Source organism: Python bivittatus, unplaced genomic scaffold (assembly GCF_059951505.1).
Source record: "Python bivittatus isolate LINGU-HERP-01145 unplaced genomic scaffold, Pbiv_v1 ctg000670_np1212, whole genome shotgun sequence".
Lineage (NCBI taxonomy): Eukaryota > Metazoa > Chordata > Lepidosauria > Squamata > Pythonidae > Python > Python bivittatus.
Genome location: NW_028277094.1, coordinates 10,719,549 through 10,731,892, shown reverse-complemented (window position 1 = coordinate 10,731,892; position 12,344 = coordinate 10,719,549). Strand labels below are relative to the sequence as shown.

General features: G+C 42.5%; 1 protein-coding gene across 2 annotated transcripts in view; it reads right to left on the bottom strand.

Annotated features, from left to right (window-relative positions):
• Positions 1–572: 572 nt before the first annotated feature.
• FGF13 (fibroblast growth factor 13) overlaps positions 573–12,344 on the bottom strand; it is a 119,184-nt gene continuing 107,412 nt past the window's right edge. For both annotated transcript variants that reach the window (XM_007430284.3, XM_007430286.3), the window contains 2 exons: positions 3,277–3,475; positions 573–2,389 (listed from right to left, as the gene is read on the bottom strand). In XM_007430284.3, coding sequence (XP_007430346.1) covers positions 2,253–2,389; positions 3,277–3,475 — 336 coding nt within the window. In that variant the 3' untranslated portion in view covers positions 573–2,252. The remainder of the gene's footprint in view (positions 2,390–3,276; positions 3,476–12,344) is intronic.

Here is a 12,344-nt window from a genome sequence, read left to right as displayed (position 1 = left end):
TGAATATGGTTTAAATAGTCATGTAAACATCTCCTTGAGCTGATTGAGGGTGGGGAGATGACCGCCAGTTAGGGGATTTGGAATGAAAAATCTTGAGCAGTTTCCTTTTTGGAGCTTTCCCACCTGCCATTCATTCACATCAGAGGAACTGCTTTCTCCCTAAGGACTGCCTTAAACTGAAGGAGCCCATTGCTCCATTTCCCCCAGGGTTATTGACACTGACTGGCAAAGTGGCTGTCCAGGATTTTGGTAGGAGCTTTTCCAGTTCTACCTGGAGATGCTGGGAATGGAACTTTGGTACACAGATCTCCTGTCCTACAGCTCTTCCATTAACATCTCAAAAGGCCCATGGATTCCTTACATTCAAAGGATCCCTTTTGTAAAAGACCCAAATCACAGTCCACTTGAGAAGGCATGAAACTTTGGGGCTGGAGTTCTGTAACACACAAGGTTATTTTGCATCTCCTGTTCCTCCAGACGAGAGGCTCTGGGTCTGAACCGATCCACGAGCAATTTTGTTGCTCTGCTTTGGCAGTGGTTATTCTTTTCTTTTCTTTTTTTTAGAACGGACACCTTAATATAAATTAGTTTATTCAGTGCATGGTTGTATACAATAAATAATAAACATCTCCTTTGTACGAAGCGACAGGAAACAGCTCATCCTGGCCCGTGTCTGCTTTGTACATTATCTTTGACAGAGAGCAATGCACAAAATCTTAAACAGGTCATGCAACTTCTGAAGCCAGTATCCAACTTCCTCTCATGCAAGAGATATGATGAACTAAACAGAAACTTAACTTTCTCTCCCTCCCCTGGTTCCATTACTTCTGTTTGCTTTAAAAAACAGAGAAGGAAAGACACAGTTCCAGCCTCTTGCAAGTAGAAAAAAGTATTCGGAAAGGTTCCATGTGGTGACGCTTGCACCTTCTACCCCATATCAACATCTATGAAATCCCCCAGCCCTTTCCTTTCTTAACAGCTTCTCCTCTCTCAAGGAAAGACCACCACACATTTCCCACCATCTCACTTCCTTCAACTCCAGGGACCTGAACAGGCTGGATTGCATCTCCATTCTGTGTTGATTCTTTCCTTGATGTTTATTCACCACCCAAATTTCAGGGAAGTAAAGATGTTTACAAATAAGATGTCATGGTTTCCCTTATAAAAACGTAGTTAAGTCACTTTAGTTCCACAGTTTCTGTCTTTAGAAAAAAGAAGGTATGTCAACAGGTTTTGCTTTTGTTTTTAAATATGATACACAAAATGTAATTAAGAGAAGAGTGGAGGGAAGAGGAGGGGCGGGGGGAAGGAAATCTACATTGTGGGAATAACTTGATTCACCCTGTTTTAAAAAAATAATTATTTTCTTCAGACTGGGGATGAACACAACAGCTCGGTTCCTACAGACTGGGGTTAGCACAAGGACTTTGAAAGGATGACTACAAATCTATAAAAAACTGTATATATCTCAGTGTGTTAAAATCACAAGAACACTTTTTTGCTGGAGCTTGAGATCCACTGAGATCCAGCTCCAAACCTGATTTATTTATTTATCCTCAAGATTACACTATTATATTAGCATGATTTTGCTTTGCTTGTAAAGACACAGCTCTGAAGACCCCTTCAAGTTAAGAGATCCAAAAAAAAATATGTGATGCTGCTCCAAATTTAAAGGATATATTTGGGTTCGTTTTCCTTACCAAGCCTTATGATATATAGAATGGTAAGCTGAAAAAAAAGCAGAGGGTGTACAGATTCTTTTTGTCCCCCTTCCCCCCTCCCCAACAAAGTTATATATAAAACACGAGACATTTAAATTTCCCTCAAAGAACTAAGGAAAAAAAAGTGATCTTTGACTGGATTTCTCTCTCGGTTGGAAAGCAAAAATGTGTTCTTAAATTTTGTGTTTTTTTCACAGAGCATAGGTAAGGGTAAGAAGTAAATGAGAAGGCGAGCGGGATGAATCGCTCCTCTGCAACGTTATGCCACCGCTAAATGTTTGTCTGGCTATGCCGCGAGTTTGCACGAGCGCATTCTACATCATTGGGGAACTTTCCTTTGACACGAATCATTTATTGTTATTTGGGGACATCCAGAAAGTCTAAAGTAGCTGAAAAAAGGCCAAGTGACCTATCCCAGTTTGTTGGCTTGTCAGGAACGGTTGAATGGTAGGTGCAAAAGAAGGGTTCCACAGCAATTCTAGAGGTAAGGTTCACCGATGCGTCATCTCTCCTCTAGCGTCTCAATCCTGGCTACGTCGATTCATTTTGGCTCATAGATTTCCCACCATTTAATGCTCCAGAGACACTTCTGCTTTTCGTTGGGGTTCCACTGCCAGACCGTGAAAACTCCGTAAGATCGTGGAGGGAGGGTTCTTTGTACATGGCCACTGGTTGGAAGGAGGAGAAAGGAAAATCAGAGAAGAATCAGAAGCAGGTTTCTCCTTGAATTCACTTCCAAGAGATTGCTCCTGAACAAAATGGGGCTGAAACCTCAGCTGGCTGGCGATTCAAGTGATCTTGGATGAGTGGTAGTTTCTCAGCCTAACCTTCCCCAAAGGGTTGAGGCTAGGTTCAAATGGGAGGGGGAAGACTTGGAAACATCACCTTGAGGGCCTTAGAGAGGACAGAGGGCACGAAAATGTGCCCAGAAAGGTCACTGCAAAGCAGTTTTGCTAATTAATTAGCCTTCAAGGCGAAGATTACAAAGATGAGTGCAAAATCCAAGCCCATATCAAAATAGGGATCGAAGTCAGGAGCCATGCTTGTGGTGGGATTTATGTATTTATTTATTTACAGCTAACTACCAGGGAAGCTGCAGATATAAGACACAGATGGACAACTTGAAGCAACAAGGCTGCATCCAGACCCCAAACCCGTCTCCTCCAACCAGAGTTGCCAAAATTCAGTGGTCTGTTTTCTTGCCATTTTGAGCCACGAAACAGACAAACAATGGAGGATAAGTTGCAAAGCCAGCTCCTTCCCAAACTTTAGGAAAATGGCAACAATCCTGGCTCCATCTATGTATGCTAGATGCTGCCCCCATTCGGTGCCCTCTCCCCCCCTCCACATTGCACCCCCGCAGCGAAAGATAAATGGGCCTTAATGCAGCAGAAGACAAATGCCAGCAACGATCAACTAAGCTTCAAAAGCCCCTGTAAGAAATGCAAAAGAAATTCTAAAGCATCCTGAGAACAAAACAGCAGGAGAAAAAAATTGCACATCGTATTCAAAATGGGTGGTCTGCAAGTAGCTGAGGATATCGGAACCGTTTTACCTTTTAGTGGTTTGGGGAGGAAATGCGCAGCAGGCTTGTTTTTCTTAACATGGTTTCCTTTCATGACTTCTCCCTCTTTGTTAAGACCCAGATACCAGCCTCTTCCTGATTGCAGCTGTCTGTAGATCATGGAAGAGTAAGTGACGTAATAATTTTCAAAAACGGATTCTTTGAACTTGCATTCTGGTGTGAAATGTTCCTGTAGGGAAGGGTGGGGGAAGGAAAGGAAAGAAACGGATCAATATGTGCACAACTTCCCGTCTGCTAATGCAGAAATGGTTCAATATTTTGCCAGCGTTAGCCTCTGCCCCTCCCCTGGCCTGCTTTGGCTTCTCCATCATGTAGTTTCGGAGCACATGGGCCATTTCAGCTCAAGGCAATCGTAACATCTGAAGTGAAGAAATATTGATCAGAAAGAGAATTTTGTTACTAGACCATGATTGGCAGTTCGAGCGAATAGCTGTGCGGAGATGGGAAAAGGTGTTTAGTAGGAGGGGGAAAAAAATCAAAGGAGGGACATTGAGAGTAAATGCTCTTTTACAAGTGACTGATGTTAAAGCCACATTTACCAGCTACCTCATTACACTGCAATTATTTATTTATACCCTTTTATCAGCCTGCTGCAGGCCTGGGTGCTTTTGAAAGCCCATAATGATGACTGGAAGCCAATACCATATTAACAGTGATTGTTTTACACTATGGGTTTCTAGGAGCCTCCAGGTTCCTGCAAGAAGCATCCTTAACTGGGAATGACTTCCCTAATGTGTTTGGAGGGCCTCCATGGAGAACTTTTCATGAGATAAGTTCTCATGAAGTGACTTTTCAAAGCAAAGGTACTTCAAACTGGACTTGTCTTTGCAACAGAATTATAGACTTGGAAAGATCTGACAACTCACTCCTGGACATCTGTGTATGTCCTAGACTTATCCCTAGTACTCAGTATTACATACATCCCTGGCAGATGTTCTTCTAGAACCGTTACAATGAGGGAGACCACCCTGCTGTACACACTGAGGGGGGAAGCCACTGGTGACTTTCCAGAAGGTTTGAAGCCCAATTTTCACAAGTCCTTGTCTCTGGCCTTAAGAGCATTGGAAGTCCAAAACATTCGTAGGACTTAATCTCTGTCCCAAATTCTGATGAGATCAGGACCGGATGACATTTCTAACATTATCCCATGGAACACAAGGACACACTGTCTTCTCAGAGCCAATCTTGTTGGATTGTGAAGTGAGATCTGAAAGGAGAACTTACTTGGATTTCAAGGTTAAGAAAGCTCTCCATGGGATCGAGAATTCAGTGTCCTCACCTCAGTTATAAGTTGATGGCAGTCGTGGCGCTCTCAGAGCAGGACCTGGAATTAGATGCTTCATCGGAGCAAACAAGCAGGTTGGCTTATCTATTTGGAAGCCGGGTTCAGCAGATCTAGACTGCAAAAATCTAGATAATCATGATAGGGCAGCAGAGAGATACAGGACACTCTAATTCTTCGTTGCCATCCTGCAGTCATCCAGATTTTTGCAGTCTAGGTGTGATAGAAATGAGCAACACAATCCATGTTACTCTTCAAAGAGAAATCCCCCACAAAGCCAGGGTTTAAAATGGCTTCATCACACCACAGGAAAGATGAAGGACTCTAGAACAAGAAATGAGCCTAAAATATGTTTTAGTTGTAAATCACAGTGAGGACCATTGTAGCAAAGAATTGGAAAACTCAGCAGCAATGGCTAAATAAAATCTGGTTGGTTATTACTGTATGAAGATTACCATATTAAATACAGAACGTAAATGTACTGTATGTGGTCAAGGTTTTTCTTCTCTACAATGCCTTGCTTGAAATACGTGGAGTGCTTTAATCTTGCTTGCGCCTGATTTGTTCCTTGCTCTAGCTCTCATGAGTAAATTGATCACGCTCCGAGAATAAGCAACACAGCCTTTTTGGGCACAGCATTATCTTTGGTTTAATTTATATCTTGCCTTTCCTCAGGAGTCCAGGGTGGTGTCCATAATACCACTTTTTCCTCAATTTATTTTCTTTCACCAGCACAAAAACAACCCTACTGTATGTCTTACGGTAGGCTGACCCTAGACCAGTGTTGTCCAAACTTGGCCACTTTAAGATGAGTGGACTTCAACTCCCAGAATTCCCCAGCCAGCCATGCTGGCTGGGGAATTCTGGGAGTTGAAGTCCACTCATCTTAAAGTGGCCAAGTTTGGACAACACTGCCCTAGACATTTTAACTGCCCTCCAAATTACTTTTGTGATAGAACTGGATGTTGATCTGGGAGTCTCTGATCCTAGTTCAGCACTCTAACCTTACTCCACAAATATTTTAGTTTGATGAAGGTTTAGGCCCATGGGGGGAAAGTAATGCTGGTATTACAGGATCAGATTTTGATCAACCAGTAGCTATTGTTTCCAGCAATATATCGTTAATGAAGAACGTTGAATAGTCAGATTGATACTTGCTTGTGACAGGTATGTGCAACAGTGTGTGGTGGATGTGCATATATTTCAAATGTGTCCACCCCACTATTTCTTTAAGGCACAGCATAAAGATGTGATTGTGGTAGTCTTCAAGTTGCAAAAACAACCACAACAAAAAACCACTAGCTGAAGTAAACTGGTGGGAAGGAAATGGAACACTGTGGAGTTCATCATCCAATTAAGAGCAGTAAAAGAGAACCCTGGTGTGTGCAGAGGGTGATTATAGCTTCTGTGCAGTAATTTGCTGTGTTTAGGGACTGCACAACTTGCTCCATTCAGAGATGGATGATCAAATTAGGAGCCGAGCCACACTGCTGTCATCAAGCCAATTCTTCTGAGGGCCCCTTGCAACAATTGCAACCAGAAGAACCCTTTCTGTGGACCTGCATAATTCTGACTTTCATTGATGTCCAGAGCACAAATGCTTGAATGCAAAACTACCTGAGGATACATACAACCCTGGACTGATCACTTAGGCTGGACTTCCAGAGAAACTTCCTGACCCTATGGGCTGCCATCTGGTACAACAGCTTGCCACACTAATGGTGGTTTCTTCTCTGTTGGGGGTCTTCAGTCAGAGACTGGATGGTCATCAATCAGAGGTGTTCTACAGAGACTGGTATTGAGCTGGAAGTTGTACAAGATGACCTCTACGACTCTCTCAACTCTATGATTTTATGATTTATCACCTCTGGCTTTGAGAAGAAATGGCCAGGGAAGTTGTCAGTTTTTTCATCAATGATAAAGAATCCATATGTTCAAAGGGCTTTTGGAGCTGAATCAGATATCAAAGCCCCCCCCCCCAACATTATTGTTTGAGTGGTGTTGGGAAGTCCTCCAAAGCTAAAATAAGCAAGGCTTGCTCCTTTGAAGATACACAACTGCTCACTTCTGGACAGTTGCCAGATTCCAATGTCAAACAGTCAAGCACGATGGGTGGCAAGTCCTTTTTTTTCTTCTTCTTTAGGGCAGAAGGCAGTATCCCACACAGAAACTGTAGGATTCTTTCTGGGATATCCACTTTGGCTAGAAGATGAACTTGAATTTTTGTTCCAGCCAGGCAGCCTCATCTACTCTCATTTGCTAGAAAGTCATGGCTAACAGAAGAGGTAAAAGGATTGGAGATATATAATGTATCTCTGAGCAGATCTGAGAAAGCAATCTATTTGCTTGGCCACCATGCCCCTGTATTAGATGACTGAACTTTTGAAAACCAGCAAGGACATATTTTGTGTGTGTGTGTGTGCGCATGCGTGCGCTCCTGTGAGATTGATGCTTAGGCTTACAATTTGGAAATGGATGCAAATATCAACATTTATTCTACAGAAGGGCATCTTTTTTCTTGCTCAGTACACAGAAGGGTTGTTTGTAGGAAATCCACTCTCATGGAAGAGACTTCCAACCATCTTGGGGATAACTGGCTCTTTACTTTTTCATCACATATGCAGAGTGGTTGAGTAGGTCCCTGGTCTAAGAGGGCTCAGATGGTAGATATTGGTAGGATGAAGATCTCATGTATTCAAGAGGGCCTTCACTCCTCAGATTTGGTATATTGCAGTCCCTGGGATTTTCCAGTGATATAAATAGAAGCTCAGTCCCTCAGCATCTGTTCTGCATGTAGAAGACATTCAGTATTTATCTTGTATATTTATTGAAAAACAAAATCAGGGAGCTAGAAAAGCTCTCAGAAAAGCTCTCTGCTGGAGACACTGGAAAAAGTGAACATAAAACACTTAACTTGTGCTTTTCTTCATAACTGCATGATGGAATTGAAACCCTTCCCCGTCAGTTATTTCTCTCATAAATTAAGAAATTCTCAAGTGCTTCAGGCTTGGTTCCTTGCATAAGGTGGAAGTGATGAGCTAGCATCTCTGAAAAACAATCTGCCCAGCATGACTTTATGAACTTGCAAAAGACCATTGAGTAATCTATCATGGAGCATTGGGGAGACCCAAGTAGCGAAGCTGATGTGCTCTGCAGGATCCTAATCACAGTCGGGCTTTGAGTGATTGTGCAAAAAGATGGTATATATCCAGCATACTCTGAAAACTGTTGGCCAGAGGGTTCAGTCTGGTGTAAGTTAGAAGATTTGTAGAAGGGGGAATGGTTGGAGAGCTTCAGACACCCTGTTTGAACATCTTCAAGGTAGCAGACGTTGAAATGAAAGCAAATAAAATGGGAGGAACATTGCAAAGAGATGATTAAGGGAAGCAGGCTGAAGATTCCCTCTCATCTCCTCTTGCCATCTTAGCAAGATCAGGCAAAAACCAATACTAGGAAAAAATAAAGGTGTCTTCTAGCAAAAAGCCTCCATTGACACCTGTGAAAGAATATTTATTAGAAGAAAGGGAAGAGAGATCAAAGGTAATGGCCTTGATGTGGGATGCCTTTGAAAAATGGGCCAACAGATAATTAAGTCTTCAAAAGCAGGAAAGTCACTGTGGCTTGCAAATTTGCAAGGGAGACAATCTGAATAAGGGAAGATTTGTTCACCCCCATCCCAGCCTCTGAAAATCTCCTTAAAGATGACTTCAGCAAGTTCATTTCCACTTTTTCAAGAGGAACATGGTTGCCTTTTCAACCTCTTTTGAAAATGCAACGTGGATAGTTGGTTCCACGGTTCATGTGGCTTATTAACCCAGACTCCTAGCCCTTTATTCATCAGAAATCAGACAAGAGGTTTAATTTAAAATGTCACAACATTGACTAATGCTTTGACAGTGCGGTAACAAAGCTGCAAGGTTAACAAGGAATAGGTTAATTTCCTACAGCAACAGAACAACCAAACATTCCATTCACCCCAAACTGATAAATCCTAAATTAAATAAAATGTAGGTGATCAATTCAAATGAAGAAATGAAATTAACAGCCAAGAAAAATGAACCATATAAGAGACTTGGGCATGAAACTTAAGATGTAATAATATGACTGTAAAATGGAAAAACAACCAATTTAAATAACTGAAAATGAACAATATGAAAACCCCATGGTTTAGATGCTCATTTTCCTTCTATTTTTCCTGGCAGTCCCAAAAATCTATTTTTGTTGTTGAAAACAAAATCTTTGAATTGAGCTAGACTCTTGGTGGCTTCATCAACACATTAGCAGTATAGAAATGGATTGCCATTCCCTTCTTTCAGAAATTTTTTAAAAATTTTATTTCCCTGTCTGTCAGCACTGAAATTTCTTTGTAATCTCTCATTCAAGTTCAATCCAATGGTTAAGATCAAGAATTCCTCTTGGAAATGAACAATAGCTAATGATTTGACCATCTTTTCTCTTTAGGATTGTAAACCTTAAGACACCAAAACTACTAATTTAAGGAGAACTTTCTTATTTCGTGGACCATTGCACAGGAATCTATAAGATTCCCAGCTTAAAAATTAGGCTTGTCTTTAACTCAGTGACATTTTAATTTCATTGCTCAGTTATATTCCAAACAAATGGACCTTACAGTTGAGGAACACAGTTGGGATCCAATACAGGGCCTTCAAGGTAAGCAGCCTGAGGACTATTCGCAGAGTTGGAAATTACAGAAATAGTTGTTAGCTGATTGTGATGGAAAATTGATTGTTTAATATTTTGCAGAAGCACTAGGTTATTTAAAGGGGTTCATTCAAAGATTTTCCTCTGCTCTACCACAAATGGATCATAGATCAATGTCTGGATTCACTTCTGATTATAATTTTCCTTCATGTCTATTATTGTTTTTTGTGATCCTCACAGAGAATGAAGTCTAAATAAAAAGAGGACCTCTTACAAAGGCTGATTCCAGCATTCCTGGAAAATCTACCTATGGGATTCCATGTATCAGCAGGATGTTTGTGATCCTTCAAACACTATCGATTTCCAGCTCGCATCAGCTCCATCCAACATGACTGGCAATAAGGAATGATGGAGCTGCAATCTAACTGCTGGAGGATTACACACTGACACTTGAGCCACACACGATAACTTGTTGAGTATGATGTCCCTCTGTAGCCATCATGTCAATGACAGGTACATTGGCTATTGGAACGAACCAAACCACCCTGCAGTTGAGGGCAATGGAACTTTGGCCAAAGTTTCAAGGTTCCTGAAGAGCGTGCAGGACCTAAATACCTTCTTCTGCCACTGAAGCCCCTCTGCTGGGGCACCCAATTTTGGGAGGCAAAATGGCCTACATCAGTGTGGCTTTCTGCCCCTTTGAAATGGCAAGCTCATAGGTGCTGTAGTGTGATCCCTAAAACAGGCATAATGCTTTGTCCAGAATGCAGTGGCCTGGCGTTTTGGGCCCTGCCCCAGCTTCCTATCAGCTTCAGGACATTTAATCTCCTGGACGTTTGCTCTAAGGCTACGGCTTGGCCTCGAGGTTCTTGCAGCAGTGCCAGCTGGAATCAGCTGCATCCCAGGAGAAATTAGGGTTTGGAGGGTTTATGGTGAGGGAGGGGACACCGAACGTTATTTGTTGGTTACTGGCGAGGTTTTTAGGTTCTTATAGGTTTGTTTTAGTTCTTACTGTGGATGCTTGATTAAGAATTGCTCTTGTTCTAGGCTTTTGATTGCTGTCAGAACTGAGGGGATGACTGAGTGTAGCAGATCTCAATTTGATTAAAGAAAGGAATAACAGTCTTTAACAAAGGCAGTCTCCTCCACAGCCCAGGGAGGAAGAAAAGAAAATGCCCTCCTGGACCTACGATGCAGCCCTGTGTATTTGGGAGTCAGGCAGGAGCATCTGTTCCCAGCCACAGTGACATCACAATGACACGAGTGTTGTGACGCAATTGTACAACTGATACAAATGAGACACTTCCATTAGACGCAAGTGTGACTTTTATGCACTTGTGTCCTGCCACTCATGTCATTAAGTGCCCACCCCATTTGTAGGTTACTATCATCACTGTGCTTTCTATAGACATACAGAGCAAACTGGAAGAACACGATTTCCTTCCTTCCTTCCTTCCTTCCTTCCTTCCTTCCTTCCTTCCTTCCTTCCTTCCTTCCTTCCTTCCTTCCCTCTATCCCATCTCTGTGTCTTCCTTCCTTCCTTCCTTCCTTCCTTCCTTCCTTCCTTCCTTCCTTCCTTCCTTCCTTCCTTCCTTCCTTCCTTCCTTCCTTCCTTCCCTCTATCCCATCTCTGTGTCTTCCTTCCTTCCTTCCTTCCTTCCTTCCTTCCTTCCTTCCTTCCTTCCTTCCTTCCTTCCTTCCTTCCTTCCTTCCTTCCTTCCTTCCTTCCTTCCTCCCTCCTTCTCCCTTCCCCTCTTTCCTTCTTTTCCTTCCCCTTCCGCTTCCCCTTCCCTCCCTCCTTCCCTCCGTCTCCTTACAAGCTACTCCCTTTTACTAACTCTGCCCCAATATACAACTGGGATTAAAATCATATGCATCGACTTGAAAACAACAGATACATCATAATCCTATAAAATGGAAGTCGTGACTAAGAACAATCGTTTGGCATGAGGGGCTGTCACAATAGTCCAGCCCCCCAGCAACCTGGTGAAATAACTAAGTTTTCACCAGTTTTCTAAAAACTATGAGCATGGGCTTTCTTCCCCCCCCCCCCCATCTCAGCCTCTGTCTGTAAACTCTGTGCCACACTTTCCCTCTGCCTCCTTCTGCCTTAATCACCATCTAACTTCTTTCATCACCGGATTTCTGCAAGCTAAATTATAAGCAGAGGAACAACAACAATAATAAATTGTAGCTGCCAAGAAAAGGTGGAATTGGTTATTTAAATTGGACTGTGGTGACCAAAGCATCGTTTCAGGCAAACAAGATTAAATGAAGAGGAGACGCAAACATGCCAACCAAAGGAGAAAAGAAGATCAATAGGATGCCATTTGAAAATATGAAAAGATGGGCTTTTTTTCACTTAATTAAGCGAGTCGGCAATATTAAATTAAAGCTTTCTCAAGATGAAAACAGTGCAGAGTCTTTCTCTCTCGCTCTTCCCCCCACCCCCAAGTGCCAAGGTGCAATTATAAAATTACAGTGGGGGATGAACTTTTGTTTTAGATTTTTTTAATCCCTTTATTACTGTTCCCTCAAGGTGGCGAACATACCGAATACTCCTTCCTCCTCCTATTTTCCCCACAACAACAACCCTGTGAGGTAGGTTGGGCTGAGAGAGGCAGACTGGCCCAAGGCCACCCAGCCAGCTTTCATGCCTAAGGCAGGACTAGAACTCACCATCTCCTGCTTTCTAGCCCGGTGCCTTCACCACTAGACCCAACTGGTTCTCTTTCTGTACTTTCAAGTCCTTTCAAGAACTTCTTCTCGTTCTTTCAAGAACTTTCAAGATCTGTTCTCAAGCTACCCCCACTCAAAAAAATCAGCATTGCTGGACAAGTATCTCTAGTGGTGCTCTATTGATAGGATTCCACCATTGGCAATAGAATTTGGCTGAGTCAGAGAAATGGGCTTTAGATACAAAAGGCCCCAACGTCAAATCCTACGGTCTTCAGAGAGGGCTGTGAAGATCCTGGGGGAAAAGATGTCCAGTCTTTATAGGCCAGCCTTGCTCAGTGGGGCGCCCTCCAGATGGACCAGATGTGTGTTCCCAGAATTCAACCTATTGGGTGCATGACAAGAAAGGCCTGCCTAA